This window comes from Erythrolamprus reginae, chromosome 1 (assembly GCF_031021105.1).
Source record: "Erythrolamprus reginae isolate rEryReg1 chromosome 1, rEryReg1.hap1, whole genome shotgun sequence".
In the NCBI taxonomy this organism is placed as follows: Eukaryota; Metazoa; Chordata; class Lepidosauria; order Squamata; family Dipsadidae; genus Erythrolamprus; species Erythrolamprus reginae.
The window spans coordinates 221,732,671-221,758,284 of NC_091950.1; the positions used below are offsets into that span (position 1 = coordinate 221,732,671).

At 37.6% G+C, this 25,614-nt stretch overlaps 1 protein-coding gene across 1 annotated transcript in view; it reads right to left on the reverse strand.

The window, feature by feature from the left end:
• Window positions 1-25,614, reverse strand: part of TRPM8 (transient receptor potential cation channel subfamily M member 8) — a 507,003-nt gene that overhangs the window by 275,563 nt on the left and 205,826 nt on the right. Inside the window, exons 10-13 of the mRNA XM_070758570.1 lie at window positions 23,925-24,043; window positions 8,565-8,855; window positions 8,289-8,384; window positions 7,519-7,648 (exon numbers count right to left, since the gene is read on the reverse strand). Coding sequence (XP_070614671.1) covers window positions 7,519-7,648; window positions 8,289-8,384; window positions 8,565-8,855; window positions 23,925-24,043 — 636 coding nt within the window. The remainder of the gene's footprint in view (window positions 1-7,518; window positions 7,649-8,288; window positions 8,385-8,564; window positions 8,856-23,924; window positions 24,044-25,614) is intronic.

Genomic DNA, 25,614 nt, shown 5'->3' on the forward strand with positions numbered 1-25,614 from the left:
ATAGGTTTTTATAAAAATCTAATATTATTTCTTTTTTCTGTTGTTCTGAGAATTGTGTTACTCCATTTTTATTTACTAATTGATAAATTAATCTGTCACTTTTGATATTTTTAATCTTTTGGGCCAGCCATCTCCCTGGTTTGTTAGCTGTCCCAAAATATATCTGTTTTGTTTGTTTTATGTTTCTGATGCTTTCGTGTTATTCTATGACATTCACTTTATGTCTTGCTTCCCTCAACTGGTTAAGTATCGTAGAATCTGAGTGGGTGTTGAAGATTCCTTTCTAATCTTGTGATATCCTTTATATATGAATTATAAACTTCCTTATCTTGTTTTTTCTTATTAACCATGTAGGCTATTGTTAAGCCTCTAATGTATGTCTTTAGTGTGTCCCAGAGATTTTGGGCTATTGTTGGTTGTTTTTTATTTTCTACGAGGAAGAGTTCTGTTTCCTTATTAATCATCTTTATATCTTTTATATTTTATATATATTTTTCATCCTGTAATAAATCTGTATTTATTGTCCACCTCCTAAATTCCTTCCTTTCTCCCTGCCATGGGATCGTCTAGATCAGTGTTTCCCAGCCTTTTTTGAGCTGCGGCACATTATTCATATTTTCAAAATCCTGGGGAACACTGAACGGGGGGGCGGCTAAAGAAAAGTTTGGACAAAAAAAATCTCTTCCTCTCTTTCGCTCTATTTCTCCCTCCCTCTTTCTCTCTCTTCCTTCCTTCCTGTCTTTCTCTCTCTCCATCCCTCTTTCTTTCTTCCTCTCTTTTTTGCTCTCTTTCTCTCTCCCTCCTTCCCTCCCTCTATGTCTTTCTCTCTCCATTGTGCGCTCTCTCTCTCTCTTTCTGTCTCTCTTGCTATCTCTCTCTTGCTTTTTTCTCTCTCTCTTGCTCTCTCTTGCTCTCTCTCTCTTGCTCTGCCTCTCTTGCTATGTCTCTCTCTCTTGCTATGTCTCTCTTTCTTTCTCTCTCTCTGTCTCTCTTTCTCTCTCTCTCTTGCTATCTCTTTCTTTCTCTCTCTCTCTCTTTCTCTCTCTGCCTCTCTTGCTATGTCTTTCTTTCTCTCTCTCCTTCTCTGTCTCTCTTGCTATGTCTCTCTCTCTCTGTGTCTCTCTTGCTGTCTCTCTTTCTCTCTCTCTGCCTCTCTTGCTATGTCTCTCTCTGTCTCTGTCTTGCTGTTTCTCTTTTTTTTCTCTCTCTCTCTGTCTGTCTTTCTCTCTCTTTCTCCCTCTCTCTCTGCCTCTCTTGCTATGTCTCTCTTTCTCTCTCTCTTTCTCTGTCTCTCTGTCTCTGTCTCTCTTGCTATGTCTCTCTTTCTTTCTTTGTCTCTCTCTCTCTGCCTCTCTTGCTATGTCTCTCTCTCTCTTTCTTTCTCTGTCTCTCTCTGTCTCTCTTGCTATGTCTCTCTTTCTTTCTCTCTCTCTGCCTCTCTTGCTATGTCTCTCTTTCTCTCTCTCTCTCTTTCTCTGCCTCTCTTGCTATGTCTCTCTTTCTCTCTGTCTCTCTTGCTATGTCTCTCTTTCTCTCTCTCCCTTTCTCTGTCTCTCTTTCTTTCTCTCTCTGTCTCTCTTGCAGCATGTCCAACCGCCACCGTAGGTGCCTCCACCCTGGAGCTCCCTCTCGCCGCCGCCATCTCCCCGCGACTGCCTGGGGCCGCTGCAGCCGGCACCCTCCTGCTCCCACTGCCAGTGCCCTCCCGCCAGGCTCCAAAGGACACTTGCCGCCGATGCCAGGGAAACTCCAGCTGGGCGGGGCGCTGCCGGTGCCGGTACCTCCGACCTGGAGCTCCCACTCGCAACTGTCCCCCGGCTACTGCCCGATGCCGCTGTTGCCGGCGCTCTCCTGCTGGGCCCCAAAGGAAGTTGGGAAAAAGGAGGCGTGAAGAATGAAGCTCTCCTTTTTCCCACCTTCCTTTGGGGCCCAGCAGGAGAGCGCCGGCAACAGCGGCATTGGGCAGTAGCCGGGGGACAGTTGTGAGTGGGAGCTCCAGGTCGGAGGTACCGGCACCGGCAGTGCCCCGCCCAGCTGGAGCTTCCCTAGGAGCTTCGGGGCACACCTGACCGTGTCTCACGGCACACTAGTGTGCCGCGGCAAACTGGTTGGGAAACGCTGGTCTAGATGCCCATAGCATGAATGGATCTCTCTCTCTCCCTGCAAAAAGCGAGGGATCATTAGCCCTCCAATTCTCTTTCCCCCAAATCCCCCTGTCACCCCACCTTTGGGGACTATCCACATGAACAGAGGAGGGGGTGAAAAAGTCATGGGATCGTCTAGATGCCCACAGCATGAACGGATCTCTCTCTCTCTCTGCAAACAGGGAGGGATCATTAGCCCTCCAACTCTCTCTCCCCCAAATCCCACTCTCACCCCACCTTTGGGGACTATCCACATGAACAGAGGAGGGGGTGAAAAAGTCATGGGATCGTCTAGATGCCCACAGCATGAACGGACCCCTCTCTCTCTCTGCAAACAGGGAGGGATCATTAGCCCTCCAACTCTCTCCCCTCCAAATCCCTCTCTCACCCCACCTTTGGGGACTATCCACATGAACAGAGGAGGGGGTGAAAAAATCATGGGATTGTCTAGATGCCCACAACATGAACGGACCTCTCTCTCTCTCTGCATACAGGGAGGGATCATTAGCCCTCCAACTCTCTCCCCCCAAATCCCACTCTCCCCCCACCTTTGGGGATTCTCCACATGAACAGAGGAGGGGGTTAAAAAGTCATGAGATCGTCTAGATGCCCACAGCATGAACAGACCTCTCTCTCTCTGCAAAAAGGGAGGGATCATTAGCCCTCCAACTCTCTTTCCCCCAAATCCTCCTCTCATCCCACCTTTGGGGACTCTCCACATGAACAGAGGAGGGGGTGAAAAAGGCATGGGATGGGAACTGTCCCATTCTTTCCTTCCCAAAGTAGCATTTTGTTAGGACTGTTCTGATTGGATGGTGGCCAAGTGTCCCATGTGGCCAAAAGGCTGTGGCTGAATGTGGATTTTTGATGAAAGGGCTGGGGCGAAGAGCTAGGGGCCTTTGGGCGAGGGAGATAATGCAGCGGCAGATCAGCTGCTGTGGAAGAAAGAGCTTCCTCCAACTGGCAGAGGCAAAAAGTCCCATCCCCCCTTCCGGTATGGACCATCTGAACGTGATTTCTTTCTTGTTTAGAAGGGTTGCTAGTGTCTTATAGTCTCTTCTCCTTTCCCGTACCCTTCAGGGGATTTGTCTCAAGATATTTAACTCCCTACCTTTGTAGGTACCCTTGCTAGAGGCCACATACACTTTATTTCTGGTGTTTTTCCTGGAAAAACTCAAATGAACTTCTCGCGGCAATTGGTGTCTGCGGGCATAGCTGGTTTGCATTCTATAGGTTTCATCTATCTCTGTTAATGCTTCTTCTCAGCTAAGTTGGAGGATTCCTCCAACAATCGTTATCATGACCTCCCCTAAGTTTTCATTTTCCATTTTGACTATATTTTGAAATCTGAGGAAATAAGAAGATCGTTCCATTTCCAGCTGGATCAGGGAGTTTTCCAAATCTTTGTGGGATTCCATTATTCTCTGGTCTACTTGCTCAATGCTCTTTTCATTCTGTTCTATCTTCTTTTCTACCGTTGTTATTTTTAACTCATTCCTTGGTGTGTCTGCTTGAATTGATTCCAACCTATTCTCCAGTCTAGATATGCCTGGTTATTGGTAATAAGTTCTTGTAGCTTGAGCATTGTTTCTTGCATGATAAGTACTGTTCATGTTCTACATCAATGATGCGTTGTCTTTGTCTTTCTCTGATGTCAGCATCTCATCAATCTGCCTCTGGTGGGCAGGAGAAGCAAAGCTGGCCGAAGATGCAACTGTTGATTTTTTACCTCCTCTGGGTTACTTAAGGTACTTAAAAGAAAAGGAAAATATAACACTGATATTTTTCCCCTCCTAAATTTCTGCCTTTCCTAATTTAGATTAACTGAGATTTAATCACACTCTATCAGATCCCTACCTTTGTGTGATAGTGTGTGATAGTGATCCCTGAAGCTCTGTAAGTAACGTTTTTCCTAAATGCCCACTATGTGAGGAAATATATTCCCCATACATGTGAACATGATTCCCCAAAATTCCATACACCAAAAAGATTCCCCAAAGTGTCAGGAAAGGGATTCTTCTAAAGTGCCTGGAAAGGGTTTCTCCCAAAGCTGAAAGCACCTAGAAAGGGATACTCACAAAGCCAATCCCATCAGAATCTCCACCTGAAGCTACTGCTGAGGCCCCGTAGCTGAAAGCAGAATCCTGAAGCCACCACCAGATAACTGGATCCTGATCACCAATTAATTGTTTTCAATTTCTGGATGCTGGATCACCGGATCCACTAAACAGATAAATGACTAATTAAAATGACTAATTAATTGATTTTAATTTCCAAAATTAAGAATCCTCACTAAAGAAAAATCCTACTAAATGAACATCCCAAATAAACCTGATAGCAAATGAAATTGTAAATGAAACTTACTTTTCCCAATCTTGTGGGAGAGAGGATCTTTGTTCTAAGGTGATCATCAAGACATACTTCCTTCCTGCACCCCAGGAACCATCTAACACAACTTATCCTCTTTCTACTTCTTTCTACCAACATTGATTAATTGAGTATTAAATAACTGTCTAATTAGGTAAGCATTGAATTATCATCAATTGAACAATTAATAATTCAGGCATTAACTTTAGATTGATTATCATTATTTGATATTTTTATTGATTTGATATTTTTATTGGTTTAATTGATTATTTGATTGGTTAGGTAATATTAATTAACTATGCATTAACTAATTAGTATAATTAATTATCTGATTGGTTATTTGATTGGTTAGGTACTATAAACTAATCACACATTCATTCCCGTATTTTTCGCTGTATAAGACACCCCTTTTTACTTCAAAAAATCGCATCAAAAACTCGGTGCATTGACTGAATGCTGCTGACACCACCTGGCATTCGTTGGCAGGAGGCTGGAGGCTTGGCCCTGGGGATGCCCTCGAAGGCGGCCAAACAGGATCGCCTCTTCTGCACTGAGATCTGTCTCTGCCCAGGCGCCGCCCCCCAAGATGTGATGAGGGGATGCTTTGCCCAGTTCTCTGTAGCTTAGGAATGTTGCGAGGCCACCCAGTAACCCTTTGCAGGAGGCAGGCAGCTCAGCCCTGGGAATGCTCCGAAGGCAGGAGATTGGAGTGGGGGCTGATGGAGCTGAGCCCCCTCCCGTGGGATGATCAGCACCGCCCGTGTGCCTCCTCTGCGGCTGGATGCACCGAGGGGAATCCTCCTTGCGAGTGGCTCCCAGAAGCTCCACTCTGCACCCAGCAGCAAAGCATCACCTTCCAGGGTGGCAGGAACAAGGGGAGCATCTTCCCCTGAGTTAGCCGGTCCTGGCGGAGACAGTGGCAGCAGCGGTTTCCCTTCCAGGAGCAGCAGCAGCGCTGGGAACGTCATGCCCATGCCTCCACCCCACCCCACCACTGCTGCTGCCAGCAATATCTCCGCCAGGACCGGCTAACTCGGGCACGTCCCCCTCATTCCTGCCACCTACAGAAAGCTGCTCACGAGGATTCCCCTCGACCCATCCAGCTGCAGAGGAGGCCTGCGGGATGGCTCTGATCATCCCGCAAGAGGGGGCTTGGCTCAGTCCACTGCAGTGACGGGCTCCTACAGGTATGATCAGGTATGTAGAATGAGTAGAAAGATTTTGGTGAGGTACGCAGAATCAATAGTAAATTTTTATATATTTTTTTCTTTTTTCCCCTTCTGGGTTCTGGGTATGTTTTTCCTATCGCAGTAAATGAGGTTGAATGTAAATAATTTTAGAAGAGCTGTGTGTGCATGTGTGTGTAAATACACATACAGTTTATATAGTAGATAATGTATATTTTTGTGTGCCGGTGTGTGATATGTATGTACACATATGGCATATATACATAGAATTGAATGGTATATTTTGGATGTTCAATAATAGTACATACATAGGGAAATTGTGAGAAGAGGCCAGGCACCCTAACCCTAACCCAAACCCTTGACATGAGTGATGTCAAGTTGGTCACCTTTAAGTCAGTCACATGACCTTTAAGTCACCTCCCCGGTCACATGATCATTAAGCCACTCCCACCTGGTCACATGGCCAGCAAGCCACACCCACAAAATAAGACATGCCCACAGTGTGGTAGCAAAAAATTTTCAGCCCTTTACAGGTCCACTGTGCTTCATTAAGACCAGGGTCAACACAGCCGTCTACCGGGAGATTTTGGAGGACTTAATGCTTCCTTCTGCAGACGAGCTTTATAGGGATGCTGACTTCACTTTTCTAGCAGGACTTGGCACCTGCCCACAGTGCCAAAAGCACCAAAGCCTGCATTGCCAAGCTGAGAGTCATGAGACTGAACAAAGCAGAAATGCTGAATGCCGCTATTGAAGCATCCTGGTCTTCCATAACACCTCAGCAGTGCCACAGCCTGATAGCTTCCAAGCCACACCGCATTGAGGCAGTAATTTCTGTAAAAGGGGTCCAAACATAGTACTTATACTTTTCAGAGGTCCGATATTGTTCTATGTACAAATCACAGTTTGAACTATCTTGCCTTGCATGTAACGAATCTCATATATTATCTTTCACTTTTTAAGTTGCATTATTGAAATAAATGAACTTTTACATGAATTTTACCTGTATTATTTAATTCAGGGATAGTGAATCTGTGATACTTAAAATTTGTTTTTCAATTCCAATTCCCAGCAATTTCACCCAACACATTTACTAAAAACTGTAGTTCAGCAATATATAGAGAACTATAGATTCCTCTTTCATAAATAACTATAAAAAGTCAATATGGTTTTGCATTATAATATTAGGGTAGAAATCTAGATAAAATTATAGATCTATAGAATGTTCTAATTAAGCCAGTTTGTAGATGGTTACTTTTCTTTTAGCATGTTGTATGGATTAACCATCCAGATTTGTGATTTAGCATGATATTGCTACTGAAGTAGCCTTTTAATAAAATACTATGGCCCAGTGTAAGTGTAAATTCAGCTTTATTAATCTGGATTTTAATGTTAGTTTAAATCTATTGCAAACTCCGCTACATCTGAAAAAAAGCTAAAATAGCCAACAATGTAATAAATATGTCTCATAATTGATAATATTAAGTTAAAATAAGAATTTGATACAAGAAACTCAGTGTTCCTGCATCTATTCAATGCTCCAACAGTTCCATTATTCAAGCTTGTATACTACTTGAATTATCCTATTTTTAGCTTTCAAGAATATTTTTAATCCTGAGAATTATATGTGGAAAAGTGATATACTTAAGAAAAAATTGTGTGTTTAGCATATTTTACTTTTTCATCTTACTTATGTATACTGTACATAAATATTATGAGCTATTCTTCACTTTCTTTTGATTCTAATCTTTCTTCCCGTACTACAAACTACATGTATTTAATCTCTTAATTTATAGCTAACCTTCTGATATTGAACTTACCTACAGCTCTTGTTTCATATTCATTTGCCAACTCTTCTGATTCTCCAGCAGCATTAATATCATTCTTTACCTTAGCTAAGCTTTTCAGAAGCTTGCTGGCCCCTAGTGCTGCCAATGTGCAGCCTCTTGTCTGCAAAGAGAATTGTTAAATAACCTCTTATGACATTCTAATACTGAGATGACATCCACATTACCAAACAGCAATGTAGTTGCATAGTATAAAAGGGTTCCATTTTCTGGAACCACATTTGAAAATTCTAACTTGCACAATAAAATTATTAAAACTGATGAGCAATTTGTTCTATGCAATATCTCAGCATGACCCTAAATAGAACATTCCATTAAACAAATCCATGGAATAGGACATTTTCTGCAATTATATTACTAAATTAATTTAGAAGTTTACATTTTAAATATATCTGCATTTTTGTTTTACCTTCAATATAGCTTCAGTTGATGTTATTCTAAATATCAATCTAAATTCACATTTCATATTATTATCACATTCATGTAAATAATATATAAAAAGGAGAAATAATAAAAATGCATTTAGGAAGAGGTGCTAACAATTTTCATAAATTATAGCATCTAGAAATCTTATGTAGAAAAGAGACCTCTTTTGCTCTATGCATACATAATAATCCAATCCAACCTAGATATGTAGGTATATGCAGAAGTAATTCCTATTGACTTAAATTTTTGTATGTATGGGAATCTAGCCTAAAGGAATACTTTTTATCTCAAAAATTATGAGTCTAATTGTGAAATACCTGCTCCCAAATTACGGTTGATAGCTCCTTTTTGTTTTGAAGGATAGCCCAAATAAAAAGAGCTTGCAAGGGGTGCCTCGTAATAAGAGATCCATCCTGAAAGAACAGAATTACAACAAAAATCCCAAAATTAACAAATATAGGAATTCAATCTTTACACCTGTTTTATTTTACATAGAAAAATCTACTGAAAAATAAGTCCCATTGAGTTCTGTGGATTTTAATTGATACAGATAGGTATATAATTTCATAATTTAAGAGCTATACTTGACATACCAGCAGCTGTATCTCTATGTCATCTTTGCCATTTTTGTCCTCTTTTTTAATGCTTTTTCTGAAATCCTCTACCATCTTCCATACAAAAGTAAGAAGAGCATCATTGTAGGAGTTCTTAGCAATTTGTAGATTTTTAAACACCAGATTGCTGAAGTTGTTTGCATAGAGCTCGGTTAAAACTTCATGAGTGAGGAACTTGCTCAGATTTAGCCCATTTTCAAGAAAGAGATGAACAAATTTTGGTCTATCTTTTACAAGGGCTATAAACATGACATCCTGAAGATCAGCAGACTGGAAATAAACAAGAAACAAACAAAATATTTACAAAGCTTGTGGTGAGGAGGAGACACACTTTGGGAACAGCATACTATTTCCATCTGCACCAACTGTGATTTTTTTTTTTAATGGTAACCAAATGAGTAGAAAATGCCAACTGATAACCAAGTATTTTGATAGCTTTATATCACTTGCACACATAGCAAAGCTTTCATATAGAGGTTCAGAAAATGTTGAAGATATATTATTGGAGAAGATGATTATATAGCAGTTTTAGAGAATCCTGGATGATTAATTTAGATTTCAGAATTGGATATGGGAATTGGCTTCACTTTTGGAAGACCTCTGGTGGGAGCAGAATGGAATTAGTTTATTCATCCTAGTTCTACTTGACTTATTATTTATTTATTTGTTTGTTTGCTTGTTTGTTTGTTTATTTATTTTGTCCAATACACAATGAGGGTTTTAGTGGGTATATATCTATATACACATAGTAAAATACATGATGAAGGTTATAGAGGAGATACTCATAGTAAAATATATCTAAGAAATAATAGAAAGGAAGGTATAGTAATAGAACATATCAATGAAAGAATAGAAGAAGAGCTATAGGAATAGAAGAAAGGTATAGGAGATATAGGAGAGCAATAGGACAAGGGACGGAAGGCAGTCTAGTGAACTTGTACTCGCCCCTTACTGACCTTTTAGGAATCTGGATAGGTCAAACGTAGATAATCTAAGGGTGAAGTGTTGGGGGTTTGGGGATGACACTATGGAGTTCGGTAATGAGTTCCACGCTTCGAAAACTCAGTTACTGAAGTCATATTTTTTACAGTCAAGTTTAGAGCGTTTAATATTAAGTTTAAATCTGTTGTGTGCTCTTGTGTTGTTGTGGTTGAAGCTGAAATAGTCACTGACAGGCAGGACGTTGCAGCATATGATCTTGTGGGCAATACTTAGATCATGTTTAGGGCGTCTTAGTTCTAGGCTTTCTAGGCCCAGGAATGAAAGTCTAGTCTCATAGGGTATTCTGTTTCGAGTGGAGGAGTGAAGGGCTCTTCTGGTGAAGTATCTTTGGACATTTTCAAGTGTGTTAATGTCTGAGATGCGATATGGGGTCCAAACAGATGAGCTGTATTCGAGGATGGGTCTGGCAAAAGTTTTGTAAGCTCTGGTAAGTAGTGTGAGCAGAAGCTATGTAGGATTAGGTTTACAACTCTTGAAGCCTTCTTGGCTATATTGTTGCAGTGGGCTTTGGCACTTAAATCTTTTGTTATTAGTATACCAAGGTCTTTAACCGAGTGGGGATTATCTGTGATATTTTGATTATTCAGGTCGTATTTGGAGTTCAGATTCTTCTTCCCAATGTGTAGGACAGAGTATTTGCTAGTTGAGATTTGGAGTTGCCATGTATTAGACCACTCAGAAACAGCGTCAAGGTCTTTTTGGAGAGTAGTTGTGTTATCGGTGGTGTTGAAGACTTTTACATCGTTGGCGAAGGGGACACAGTTGCTTGTGATGTAATCGCAAAGGTCATTGATGTAGAGAATGAAGAGCGTTGGTCCCAGTACACTACTTTAACTGGGACGGGGGTGGATATGGTGCTTCCTATTTTGACCACTTGTCTGTTTGACAGGAATGCTGTAATCCAGCTATGGAGGGATCCTGAGATGCCATAGGATTTGAGTTTTAGGAGTAGTTTTCTTGGACCACTGAAACAAAGGCTTTGCAGAAGTCAATATAAATTGCATATGTAGATTTCCCTTGATCTAGATGAGTTGTCCATATATTTTTGCAGTGGAGGAGCTGCAGGTTGCAGGATAGTTTTTTTTCTGAAACCAAATTGTTTGTTAGAGAGCAAATTATTAGTTTCTAGATGGAGAGTAATTGATTTGTTTATAATTGATTCCATGACTTTGCATGGGATGCAGCATAGTGAAATTGGTCTGTAATTATCAACAAGAGAGGGGTCTCCTTTTTTGAAGATGGGGATGACCATTGCTTTCGACCATAGCTTAGGAAGTGTGCTGGTTCTGAAGGATTTTTCAAAAATTATGCTTAGTGGTTCAGCTATGGCAGAAGAGAGCTTTTTTAGGAAGTAAGCACATAGACCATGTGGTCCGACCGATAGAGAAGGTTTAAGGTCACGTAATGCTTTTTCAACTCGGTCTTCAGTGAAGTCTACTTGGGTTAAGTTGTTGAGGGAGTTTGAGGTGCGATTGATGAAATTGGGGGATGAGCCATTGCTGTTAACAAAGACAGAACCAACAAAGACAGAGCCAAAGAAAGAGTTGAGGAGGTTGGCTTTGCATGAATCATCATGGTATTCTTTATTGTTGGGTCCTTTGAGAGGTGGGATAGGTCTAGAATCTTTGAGTTTATTGTTGACAAAGTTGTAGAAAGCTCTATTAGATTTGGCGTGTAGGAGGTTTTTCCTCTTGTTTGCTGTAGTTAAGGCATTCTGTTTTTATTTGATTGCAAATGCTTTTATATCAGCTTTTGAAGTTGGAAACTTGTCCTTTTTTGTTTTTCCTCCAGAGAGATTTTTTTTCTTGTTTGTAATTTTCTTATTGAGATGGGGAGGTTATTTTTTTTTGTTTATGGTACATGTTAGAGGTACATGAAGTCTGATGATAATTTTCATTTCGAGTAGGAATGTGTTGTACAGGTCATCAGTAGTGTAGCATTCAAAGAATAGAGTTTTCCAGTTTAATGTTGAGAGGTGGGCTTCAATGAGTTCGTAGTTCACTTTTTTGAAATTGAATTTTGGTGTTGTATTATTTTGGTGGATCATAGTGTGGCTTAAATTGAGACTGAAGTTTATCACGCTATGGTCGCTGTTGGAAAATGGTTCTGTCATTTGTAAGCCATATATTGCGGGTGGCTATTGAGCCATAGTTATTCTTGTGCTCAGGTCCAATTCTGTTAACTTCCAAAATGTCTTCTTGGGCGATTGTTTGTGCATGTGAGTGATGGAGGTGGATGATATTTCTTATTCTTGTTATATCTGATTCATGGCTTTCATCAAGACCAAAGAGGATAGCATTCTGGCGTTTTTGTTCACATTCCATGGCATCCTTGACTAGGGTAGAGATATCAGTGGTATAATTAGTGGGTTTTTGAAGTATTGGAAGTGGTTGAGGTTGGGATGGTGGAGTGGTGAGTGGTATTTTGTTGGGTGGATTTGAATTAATCAGTGTTTGGATATTTTTCTCCATGGATGAGAGTCTTGTTTCAATACTTTCTGTGAATGCTTGTTGGGTTTTGCGAAGTCTTGGTGGTATTCATTACCATCAACCATGGTAATTTTCTGGGAGTTGGGATGGGCACCAATGTTCCCTCTAACTTCCTGACAGAACAATTAATCAGTGGAACAGCATGCCTCCAGAAGTTGTGAATGCTCCAACAGTGGAAGTTTTTAAGAAGATATTGGATAACCACCTGTCTGAATTAGAATAGGGTTTCCTGCCTAAGCAGCGGGTTGCACTAGAAGATCTCCAAGGTCCCCTCCAACTCTGTTGTTATTATTATATAACTTTTCCTTCAAAAATGTTTTTATTTCTTGCACCTTTCCATTTTGGGCCTACTACTTCCTCTCCTCCCTAAATCTCTTCTTAAAACTCTTTAAAAATCCCTTCTTTTATCCTAACCAAAAACCTCTAAAAATATCTTTAGATATGTAATCAAACCTGTTATCTTCATCTTCATTACAAAATCATTATAATTTTCTTAATAATTGGGATTTCATATATTATTTCAAAACAATTGCTTAAATCAAACTTCCATATGATAAATATTCAGGTTTTCCATTTAAAACATATTTCATAAGTTAAAATCATTATTATCTCAATAGATCAGTAAATAACAGTTCAGGGCTACTCAATCATTAATTGTAAAATATTTCTTCTATAAGATGATATTTATCTTGTAAAAGGAGAAACCATACTCTCAAAAAAAGTAAATATATTCATATTAATTGTAGAACAAATGATTAATGCCAAAATACATACTACAATATTATCCTAACCTTTGTATTGTTTTAAACTCACAATTTTTATAAATCAAATTTATCAAATTTTACTATTGCTATCTTGTTTATCTGCAAACCAACATATAAAATGTATCCACTTATTTCAAAGAGAGCTTATCTTTAATCAAATCTCAAATAACTAACTTATAAGATATATTTGCTTATTTCAAAAAGAAACAGTATACAAAGTGTTCATTAAAACAAGAAGACAATCATAAACCAAACATAAATCTACAATACTCATAATATTCTGTTATATATTATTATGTATTGCACTGTACATAATTGAAGCAGTCTGGCTGTGCACAACCTTGCAGCATCAGTTTATGTTGGCGTGGGGAACCGTAGCTGGTTGGGGCACAGACTTGAACATTTGAGCATGATCTCTGTATAAAAGAAGAATTCTAATAATTTGTGACATGTTGATTATAAAATCATTTTCAGTTACTAAAAATCAAAAGTCAGCAGGACTCACATTAAAAATCATCTTGGGTGTGATGATTATTTGAAGAGAAAGTTTAATTACACAGGGTTAAGTATGTTCCCATTTGAAGTAACATTTTATTGCAAAATTACTTCTTCTGTTACTAGAAATGAATCAAATTTAAATGGGTAACTTATTTTACTTGTAAAATATATTGCCAGCTTGCTGGAAGGGACTTCTATGTCTAAGCAGGAGAGAAAGCCATGGTCACCTGAAGCGGCTCCCCTTGGAGAAAGATCGTGTTTTCATCCCCTTTACCTTCTACACCACCACCACATCCCTTTTCTCAGTGCCTCTTTCCTGTGTAGAGGAAGAGTCACATTCTTGCGGTGATTGGTTCCGCCTGCTGCCAATCAGGCGGCCAAGGGGCGTTGCTGGCTAGACTCTAGCAAGAGCAGAAATGGATGTCCAAGTCAAAGCCTTGTCACCCCCCCCCCATACATCCCAACTGCACAGCTTTGGAAAATGCTGCGCGGCAGTTTCCTGTTGTGTGCGCGGCTGCTTAGAAGGAACAGTGATGGGCACCACTGTATTGAACTACTTCTCATCCTTCCTCAGCATTTGCTTCCAGTCAGTTTTGTCTGGCAGTGAGAAGTCTTGCCCTTGCCTCCTGTTCCTCCAGGATTTGATACCATTAGTTTTTTTTATGATATCCAGCTGTACATCTCCCTTGGCAAATTAAGTGATGCCTTTGAGATCCTGTATTGATGTTTGGGAGTTGTGGGAGGTTGAATAGGGAACAAGAGGATTCAGCTCAATCCTGGAAAGTTTATATGGCTTTGGGGTTTGAGACCTCTAGGATCTTGGAATTTACAATCTTCAGTGCTGGATGACATGTCCCAAACAGACCTTGTCTACCATCTGTAATCCTTCTAGTCTAGACTCATAACTTTTGCTTGAGGAGGAGATCATAGTTGTCACCAGGAAAGACACTGTGCAACTTCAAGTTCTGCATCAGTTCCATCTATTTCTAATTCAGGCTCTCATTGCCTCCTGGATGGATTAATGTAATGCATTAGAGTCTATGGAGAGGGGCGGCATACAAATCTAATTAATAAGTAAGTAAGTAAGTAAGTAAGTAAGTAAGTAAGTAAGTAAGTAAGTAAGTAAGTAAGTAAGTAAATAAATTCTACATGGAGCTGCCTTTGAAGAGAACCCAGAAACCCAAGGGGAAATGGAATTTGGGGGTGGGGATGAGTGGGTTAGAAACATATTGTTAGTATTGCTTTACAATGCCTTGGTAAGACCACACTTGGAATATTGCATCTACTTTTGGTTACCACTATCTAAAAAAGGTGTTGAAATCCTGGAAAGAGTGGAGAGAAGAGCAACAAAGATGATTAGGGGTCTGGAAGCTAAAACATGAAGAATGATTGTGGGAATTGGGCATGTTTAGTATAGTGAAAAGTACTAGGAATGACATTATTGCAGTATTCCAATGGCCAATCAGATCCCACAGAGCTGACCTTCTCCAGGTCCTGTTGACCACACAATGTCATCTGGCAGGGCCTAGGGGAAAAGCCTTTTCTGTGGCAGTTCTGGCCTTCTGGAATCAGCTCCCTCCAGAGATTCAAACTGCCCCCACCCTTCTCGCCTTTCACAAGAGTCTTAAGACCTATCTAGGTCACCAGGCATGGGGCAACTAGCACATGCCCCCCCTTCTGACCATTAAAAATTATTTGTGGTTATGATTCTTAATATTGATTGTTTGATTGTGTAATATCGATTGTTTTTTAAGATAATGGGTTTTAGTCATAGTTTTAATTATTAGATTTGTACCTATATTGTTTTTATTGCTGTTGTGAGCTGCCCCAAGTCTCCGGAGAGGGGTGGCATACAAGTCTAATAAATTATTATTATTATTATTATTATTATTATTATTATTATTATTATTATTATCTGGAAGGCTGAAAATCAGCTAGAAACCATTTTTTGCTATCCACGGGTTCCAGAAGTGCGCATGTGTGGGGGGTAGCATGGTGTGTATATGTGTGCACATGCATGGGAAGAGTCCTCGGAGAGGGGCGGCATACAAACAAACAAACAAACAAACAAACAAACAAACAAACAAACAGCATTATGGGTGTGGGCAAAAAAGGTTTGCCATTCCTGGTATAGGATCTCCTGCTTGAGCAAGGGGTTCAATTAGAAGAACTCCTTTTTTTCCCCCTTAAAAATTGACAAACATACAAACAAACAAACTTTTAACATAAAATAGGGGTTACAATTTCCCCTCTTATTGTAGAAGTCAAATTTTTTTACAGAAAAAGAATACATTATTAATGTCTTAAGTTAACATATTAATTTGAATGAAAACAATAAATTTTGCTCAACCTTGCAATAAAGAAATTTCATACAGAAAAAAAAAAGAAAAAAAATATTTTAGTATATTTATAATTCTCAAATAGGTTTATCATTTAATTTTTCTTCTTATTTATCCATATATACACCTTATTCCAAATAATATAAAATTCTGATTCCTCCGTCTTGTCATCATATCCATCTTGGCACAATCCAATATTTTCTTAATTACATCTTCATCTTTGGGAATATTTTCCCCTTTCTAATTTTGCGCATAAACTATCCTGGCAGCGGTCAAAATATGAATAACTAGATAAAGAATATCTTTCTTGTATTTCTGCTTTGTTATACCCAGTAAATAAAATTCCGGGGTTTTTTCTATCTCTTGCGATACTATTTCTTTTATCATTTTTTCTATCATTTTCCAATATAGCTTAACTTTACTGCAAATCCACCATTGATGATAGTATGAACCCATTTCTTTCTTGCATTTCCAACATAGTGGGGATATATTTGGGAACATCTTGGCAATTCTATTTGGCGGATGATGCCACCTATAAAACATCTTAATTTCGCTTTCTTTTAATGAGACCAATTTTGTCATTTTCCAGTTTGTAATCCAAACATTTTCCCATGTTTCTATATCAATTTCTCTACCTATATTTTTACACCAACTTATCATGTCATCCTTTAGAGTCAAATCTATATCCAATCATATATTTATATGCTTTCCCTATTAATTTACTCTGATTTGTAGTTAACAAATTACCTAGAAAATTTTTACTCTTATTAAAAATATATATCTTACTATCTCTATGAAATCTGGACTGGATCTGAATATATTGCCACCAATCTATTTTTATCCCCTCCTCCTGTAACTTATATCTTGATTTTAATTTCATTTGATCATCTAGTAATTCTTTATATTTTATTATTTTTCTTTCCTGTATCAAATTAGAGGAGAGATCCAGTCTGGAATGGTTAAAAAATAATCTTTCTTTACATCTTTCCAAACTTTCAATAAATATTTTCTTATTGTATGTTTCTTAAAATATGTGTGTGTTTTATCCTTATCATACCAAATAAAGGCATGCCAGCCAAGCATAAGATCGTGACCTTCCAGATTTAATGTTCTTCTATCATGTAACATTATCCAATCTTTAATCCATGTTAAGGTGGCTGCCTGATAATATAGCTTCCAGTTTGGTAGTGCAAATCCTCCTCTGTCCTTAATATCTTCTAAAATACTTAACTTTATTCTTGCTTTCTTGCCATGCCATAAAAATTTTCTAACTATTGTTGTTAAATTCTTAAAAAATTTCCCCCCTGGATTTATTGGTATAACCTGAAACAGGAATAGAATCTTGGGTAAAACATTCATCTTAATCGTTGCTATTCTCCCCATAAAAGATAATTTTAAATTATTCCATATTTCTAAATCATTTTTAATTTCTTCAATTAATTTTATATAGTTGTCATTTTTTAAAGATATAGTTTTTGATGTACAGTGATCCCCCGATTATCGCGAGGGTTCCGTTCCAAGACCCCTCGCGATAATCGATTTTTCGGGATGTAGTGGTGCGGAAGTAAAAACACCATCTGCGCATGCGTGCCCCTTTTTCCATGGTCGCACATGCGCAGATGGTGGAGTTTGCGTGTGGGCGGCGGGGAAGACCCGGGGAAGACCCAGGAAAGGTTCCTTCGGCCGCCCAACAGCTGATCTGCTCCGCAACGCGGCAGCAGCGAGGAGCCAAAGATGGGGTTTCCCCGTTGCCCAGGCAATGGGGAAACCCCATCTTCGGCTCCTCGCTGCTGCCGCGCTGCGGAGCAGATCAGCTGTTGGGCGGCCGAAGGAACCTTCCCTGGGTCTTCCCGCCGCCCAGGCAAAGGGGAAACCCCAAGATCGCTTGCCGCTTGCCCGTTCACCCGCCCGCCCGGCTGCTCGCTTGCCCGTTCACCCGCCCGCCTGGCCGCTCCGCTTGCCCGTTCGCCCGCCCGTCCGGCCGCTTCGCTTGCCCTTTCACCTGCCCGCCCGCTCGCTTGCCCGTTCACCCACCCACCCGGCCGCTCCGCTTGCCCGTTCGCCCGGCCGCTTCGCTTGCCCGTTCACCCGCCCGCCCGGCCGCTTCGCTTGCCCGTTCACCCGCCCGGCCGGCCGCTCCGCTTGCCCGTTCACCCGCCCGCCCGGCTGCTCGCTTGCCGCTCGAGAGCAAGAGGGGGAGAGATAGAGAAAGAGAGAGAAGGAAAGAAAGAGATGAGAGAGGGAGGAAGAGAGTGTGAGAGAGGAAGAAGCAAGATAGAGAAAGAGAGAGAGAAAGAAAGATGAGAAAGGAAGGGAGTGACGTCATCGGGTGGAAAAATCGCGATATAGCTTTTCGCAATGATCGAGATCGCGAAACTCGGGGGATCACTGTAATCCATATTCCCAGATATTTAACTTTCTTAACTATCTTCATACCTGTAATGCTTTCTAATTTTCTTTCTTGAAGTTCTGTCATATTTTTAACTAAAAATTGTGTTTTACTTCTATTTATTTTTAAACCTGCGACTTTGCCATATTGTTCTATCGTTTCTATCAGTGTTGGCACTGCTGTCGTGGAGTTCTCCGTTATAAAAGTCAAATCATCTGCAAAGGCTTGAACTTTATATATCTCTTTTCCAATGGTCAATCCCCGTATTTTATTGTCTGCTCTTATCTTTATCAACAGAACTTCCAATGATAAAATAAACAATAAAGGTGAGATCAGACAACCGTGTCTAACTCCCTTGAAAATGTCAAATTTTTCCAATTGTTCATTATTTAATATAATTTTTGTCATTTGTTTTGAATATATTGCATCGATTAAATTTACAAATTTTGTACCAAATCTCATTTTGTTTAGTTGCATTTTAATAAAAGTCCAATTTACATTATCAAAAGCTTTTTTGGCATCGAGGAACATTAATGACACTGGTTTTTTGGGATGTTGTTCATAATATTCTAATGTGCTAATAATCGTTCTAAGGTTATTTTTTATTTGTCTAGCTGGTAAGAACCCATTTTGATCTTGATGTATTTTCTCATTCAAGATCTTTTTAAGCCTCTCTGCACAGATAGAAGTAAATATTTTGTAATCCACATTTAATAATGATATGGGTCTATAATTTTTTATCTTTTCTTTGTCAGTTCCGGATTTATGAATTAGTGTTATTAAAGATTCTGACCAGGATTTAGGAATTTTACCATCTATTATACTTTCATTAAAAATTTCCAGCATGTTATTCATTATTACTTCACTATCTATTTTATACCATTCTGCCAGTATAGCATCAGGCCTAGTTGCTTTGTTGTTTTTTTGCTTTTTAACAGTTATTTGTAGTTCCTTGATTGTAATTGGACTATCCAATATTCTCTGTTGTTCATCCGTTAATTGTGGTAACTCTAAAGATTCTAAATAATTAAAAATCTCATCCTCTTTAATTTCCTCTTTCTTATATAATTCTTTATAAATTTCTTGTACTATTTTTGCTTTTTCATCTATATTATATTTTATTGTTCCATTGTCATCTACTAACTCTTTAATTATTTTTGATTGTCTATACTTTCTTAATTTATATGCAAGCCATCTTCCTGGTTTATTAGCATGCTCGAAGTAATGTTGTTTGGCTCTTTTGATTTTCTCCGCTATTTGATTTTGCTCTATAAGTTTAATTTTGTGCTTAACTAATTCCATCTTTCCCTTAATCTCTCTATTTTTAGAATTATGTTGTGATAATACCTCTAGTTGATTTAATTCAGTAATTAATTGTTCATATTGTATCTTTTTTCTTTATTTTTCTTCAATTGTTAATCCTTTAATATACGCTTTGGCGGTGTCCCATAGATTTTGGGGAGAGGTTTCTGAATTTTTATTAATTTTAAAAAAATTAATTCTTTTTCTATCCATTCCTTATATTGTTGATCTCTTATAATATTTCTATTCATCTGCCAATTAAAATGTTTCTTATTATTTTTCAGATATACCACTAAAGGGTTGTGATCAGCCCATGTATTTGTGTCTATCTCAATCTCTTTAATTTGTTCTAAGGTTATTTTCGAAGCCCAAACCATATCTATTCTTGTCCAAATTTTGTGGGGATTAGAGTAAAAGGTGTATTGCCTAGTTAAAGGGTGTCTTTCCCTCCAAATGTCATTTAACAATAACTCAGATCTCATTTTCTGGAAAGTAGTTGGCAATATATTTTTCTTTTTCTTATCTTTTCCCCCCCAGAATGATCTAATGATCTGTTTGAAATTGTGTTAAAGTCGCCAATTATGATATGTTTTCAATATTTAATTCATTTATTTTTTGATGTAGTTGCTTATAAAATATCATTTGATTTTTGTTTGGAGCATAGATAGAGACAATGACAAGAGGTTTTGGCTCTATATTTACCTGTACAATTAGTATTCTGCCCTCTTGATCAGCATATAATTGTTTGGAGTTTATTGAGTTTTCGATATACATTGCTATCCCTCTTTTTCTTTGATTTGCCAAGCTGACGTACATATTTCCAATTTTAGAGTTCAATAATAATTTTTGATTTGTCTTTTTAATATGAACATCTTGTAATATTACTATCTGTGCTTTTTGTTTTTTAAGTTTAGAGAATATTTGTTTCCTTTTTCTTGGTTCGTTTAGTCCATTTACATTTGCAGAAAAGATTTTCAAATCTTCTGACATAATTATTTATAATATTTCTTGGTATCTTTAGATTCGCGCTGTGGTTGTTTTCTTCTTGCACCTAATTCCTCATCCCTCCCCTGGGCGGTGTCACCCATCTCATCTTCTTTTCTTTCAGGTATTTCTTTAATTGCTTGTTCAAATTTACGTATTCCACTGGTTTCATGAATTTGTCTGGCATCTTCAAGATTTTCTATTTTAACTCTTTGTGATTGCCAATACAAGGAGAGTCCTTCTGGAATGAGCCAGCGGAAGGTTGTTTTCTTTGATTAGGATTTTAGTTAAAAAGTAGTAATCCCTTCTGTTTTCTCTTACTCGTCTTGGAACTTGTTTCAGTATTGTGATTTCTTTTCCTTTAGCTTTTCGTTTCTTGTCCACTTCAAATTATCATCTCTTATAGTTTTCCTTACAAATTTGATGTGAACTTCTCTTGGTAGATTATGTCTACATATGTAGCTAGTTTGCACTCTGAAAACTTCGTCAATTTCTTTTATTAGTTCCGGGGGATCCACCTGTAGGATTCCTCCAATTATTTCTGCCATTTTTGCTTGTAGATCTTTATCTTTTACTTCTGTTATATTCTGAAATCTTAAACCGTAAGATGCTCGCTGTATTTCAAGATGTGTAATTGATTCGTCATACCTTTTATTTAGAAAATCCGATCTATCTTCAAAGTCATCCATTCTTTGTTCTACTTTTTCGTTTTTTTCTTCTACTGCCTTAATTCTTTGTTCACTTTCCTTCAAAGTCTGTTGTATTTCTTTCATCTTCTCTTTCATCTCTCCTGTATCTGCTTTTAGTTCTCCTATTTCCGCCTTTAATCCTTCACCTTGTTGATTTGCGTCATCTTGAGATTTTAGCATAAATTCTTTCATTGCATTCAGTGTTTCCTGGATTGTTTGGAGAGTAGGTTGTGTTTGTGCTTTCTCTTTCTTTTTTTCTTTAGCTAACATACTTGCAGCTGTGCTTTGATGTACAGGAGATGGTAGAGGTGACACTTGAGGTGATGTAGAAGAAATTAAAGTTTGTTTTTTGATAGTCTTTGTAAATGTGGATGTACTCAACATCCTAGTTGTTTCTCTAGATGAAACTCTTCTGTAGTATTTTCTGGTATTTTTAATATAATTGATAGTAATTTATAGTTTTGTTTTTTTCCTTTTTTAAAAAAAGGAAAACTCCAATAAACTCCAACCCAATCAAACTTTGCTACTTATATTTAATTTTTTTTAAAAAAATTTAACTTCAAAGTACCAAGAAAACTATATATCCAGAATAAAAAAATAAAATAAAGACTAAAAATTCATTTATGTATTACCACCTTTAGACAAAGAGAGAAAGAAAGACAAAAAAACTATTGTATCCAATTAACCTTTTTTGTACTTTAACAAAAATATAGACTTAGTTCTTATTTTTAAAACTATGTAGATAATCACAAATTTATCTTTAATCTATTTTAAAATAATAATGTATAATTTTAAATCAATATGTCAAAAGGAAGCTTATTTTAATATTCACTCTTACAAAAGGAGAAGGAGATTATTCTCAATAAACTAAAAATAAATAACCTTAATTTTCAATATATAATTCGTAATGATAGGTATAATAAGTATATAAAGTTACTAGGTGAAAGAAAAAAGAAAAAAAGAAATAACAAAAAGGAAACAGGAAAGAAAAAAAGAAATAACCAAAGATAAGGAAGGAGAGAAGGACTTTTAATCAATGTTAAAACTAATTTTAAAAAAGTTTAAGTTGATTATATTACTTCTATTAAAAAAATGTTCACACATAAACAAAGCTTATTAACTACACTTTTAAAAAAAAATGTAAAGAAAAAGGCACCACACCAGGGGAGGGAGGGTCAAAAATTAGCAATTCATTATTTCAATTAATTTTATATCAAAATATCTATAAATATAATCAATAACTAGGGAAAGAAGAGAGAAAAGGGAGAAAAAGCACCAATAGTATACTTATAATTCTCAATCAGATATAGAAGTATTTTGTTGATTGAAGTTTTAAATTTATAGTTCTTTACAGTTCTTTTACGGTTCCCTTTTAAAATCCAGGATCCAAAATATTTCAGAAAGTCAATTTAGTCCAAATTAATTTTGTTTAATAATCCAATAATCCAATAATAGTTCCAAATCTAGTCCAGTCACGAGGCCAAAATGTCTTTATATGTTGATTAGTTCTTGGGAGCGCTCTACAATGATTATAATCCAATAGTTTAGTCCAGACTCCAGTGATGTTAAAAAAAATAATTGTAATCCAGTTCCAAATTTAAATCGTTGTAGTAGATCCTTTCAAGCGGTAAAAAGAGAAAGAATTTTTTCCCCCTTTGCAGCAAATTCCACAAGAAACCCGAAGATCTAACAGCAGCAAAACCAATCAAACAATGCAGCTCTTCTTTGTATAATTCGCCAGTCTCAATTGCAAAAAGTCACATAGAAGATTTTCCTTTACTTTTATTTTATTTCACTTTCGAAATAAAAGCCGTGAAGCATAATCCCTCTGCAGATAATATGGAAAAGTAGTGCCCAGGATTTAACGTTGTACTAAACTTTCTGGAATTCAAATCTTTGTTAAATCTTTGTTAAATCACACCTCCTAACATCTTCTTCCAAAATATAAATTTATATCCAATCCCGATCTTAAGAATCAAGTCAAATTCAATTTTTAAGTTTAGTTCGGTGTGAAAAGAAAAGTAGTTCCGTCCGTATAGTCTTTTTCGGCTCCAGGATATGATTTTTCTTTTTAAAATTTTCTTTTTTTGCCTTATTATTTTAAAAGTTCAACTTAATCAAATTTTTCAAGCTTATCATATTACAAACTTATACCTTAAAATCTTCTTTTCTCTTTTGTCTTCTCTTTCTGCTTTAACAGCTTATTTTGGAGTTTTAGTTCTTCTTCTTCTTATTTCCTCACTTCCGACTGGTAAGGACGGATCACAATGGCTGGATCCCCGAAGGTACGAGGACCGGTTCTCCCTTATCCAAAGCTGCGGGGCGATCCCTTGCCTCCGGAGCTTCGGCGATAGCTCCTTGGGTTCAGGGAAGCCCCCTGTTCTTAGGACGGGCCATCCGGTCCCGAACCAACCGCAAACGCAACCTTTGGAGGGGTAGAAGGAGTCTCGGGGACAGAGCCCTGCCCCAGAACCTCTGCTGCGATCCCGGACCAAACTGGAAGATCAGATTAGAAGAATTTCAAGGTCCCTTCAAACTCTATTATTCTATTATTTATTTTCTTATTCTATTCAATGACTATCCAAACTCAGACCTCCAATCCAATGATATAGTTGTTGTGAGCCGCCCTGAGACTTCGGAGGGGGGCGGCATACAAATCTAATAAATCATTATCATTATCATTACTACTATTATTATAGTACCCACAACTTCTGGAGGTAAGTCTCTCCTTGAGTGCGGGGAACTCCTTGCTGCTGTGACTTTGGCCACACTCTCTCTCCTCTCTTGTTTAATTTTTTATTTTTAATGTATACGGTAAACTATTATATGAATGAGAATTATTCTTGTTTAAACTGCATTATTCTTGCAATCTGCATTACCTACCTCCCAACGTCGATCATTGGTAAAAATCTCTTCACTGGCTAGTTCCAATTGATTCCATTCCAAAAGCAATTTCAGTTGACCATTCCAGTCATCTTTATCGTCTTCATTTGTGCTGAAAGCTGTAATTGGAGAAGAAACTATGGTTAATATTAAAATCATACCCTGTGAAGTACAGTGTTCAGTTCTCATTTTCCAACCCATCTTGTTTTAACTCCCTTTGTTTTATCTAAACTTACAATGAAGAATTAATGCTATTAATAAAACTATATGAGAATCCTGCTCCCAAAATGCCATATTTAATTCCTTTATGCTTTCATTTTCTCTGATTTTATTTTAATTAGGAATTCTATGAATAATTATAATGCTTATTTTAACAGCATATTTTAATGTTACTTTTGTCAGGCCTGCCAAAGTCTGATGGGTTCTTTTACTAAAAGATGCTGGTTGCAGAAAAGTGAGGCTAGAACTAAATTTTACACAAGAAATCATACAAGCTTTCCCCTTCAATCCATCCCTCTCCCCAATTCGACCCAATAGGTGGATGTCTAGGTGTTTTGGAAATGTTTAGTGTTAGGAGCAATCTGCATTCCATCCCCAAGCATCTCTAGTGTCTTGGTGTTCTTAAGACTGGCACAAAGCATCCCTGGTCTTCCTCAACTATCATTCCTCTCTCCTGATTTTCTAGTGCTATCCTTTTTTATTTTATTTTATTATTTTGGGTTTTTTGAATATACACCAATATCAATATATGAACAGTGAGGCATCTGTGCATGATATGACTGTGTGTATGTATTTTATATATTGGGGTTTTTTTCTTTTTAGACTTTTTAATATAAAACTGTTATTTTAGATTTTAATTATTAGATTTGTTACCATGTATTGTTTATATCACTATTGTGAGCAGTCCCGAGTCTATGGAGAGGGGCGGCATACAAATCTAATAAATAATAATAATAATAATAATAATAATAATAATAATAATAATAATAATAATCTGGGTATCATTCATTTGGATACAAGTAATGATTGTAATATTAATATTTGTTACTTTAATCATACTTATGTACTGTTATTGTACATATTTATGTTAAAATATAGGCCATTATTTACTTATATACTTGACTATAAGTCGATCCGATTATAAGTCGAGGCACCTACTTTTGCCACAAAAACTGGGAAAATTTATTGACTCCAGTATAAGTCAAGGGTGGAAATTGCAGCGGCTACTGGTAACTTATAAAAATGGAAAACAATAAAATTACATCAATTGAGGCATCATTAGATTAAATGTTTTAGAATATTTATTTCAAAGAAAACCAGTAAACTAGCTCTGTTAGTTTAAAAGAGGGCAAACAGGTATATGTCCCCCCAAGGCAGGTATAGGCAAAAAAAAAAATGCAAGTACTTACCAACATTCCCTCTAATTTTTTTTTGTTTGGGCAGAAAAATATAGTGTCTGAGCGGCATTCCCTTTGGGACTGGGTGGCATAAATAGATTAGATAGATGGATGGATGGATGGATGGATGGATAGACAGATAGACAGGTAGACAGGTAGACAGACAGACAGACAGACAGACAGACAGACAGACAGACAGATAGAACTCTTGAACCATTTCCAAAAACAGGTGAGGGCTGGGTTTTCCCCCCCTTTGTTATTGTTTGGGTGCTTTTTACCATATGCTTTAAGTC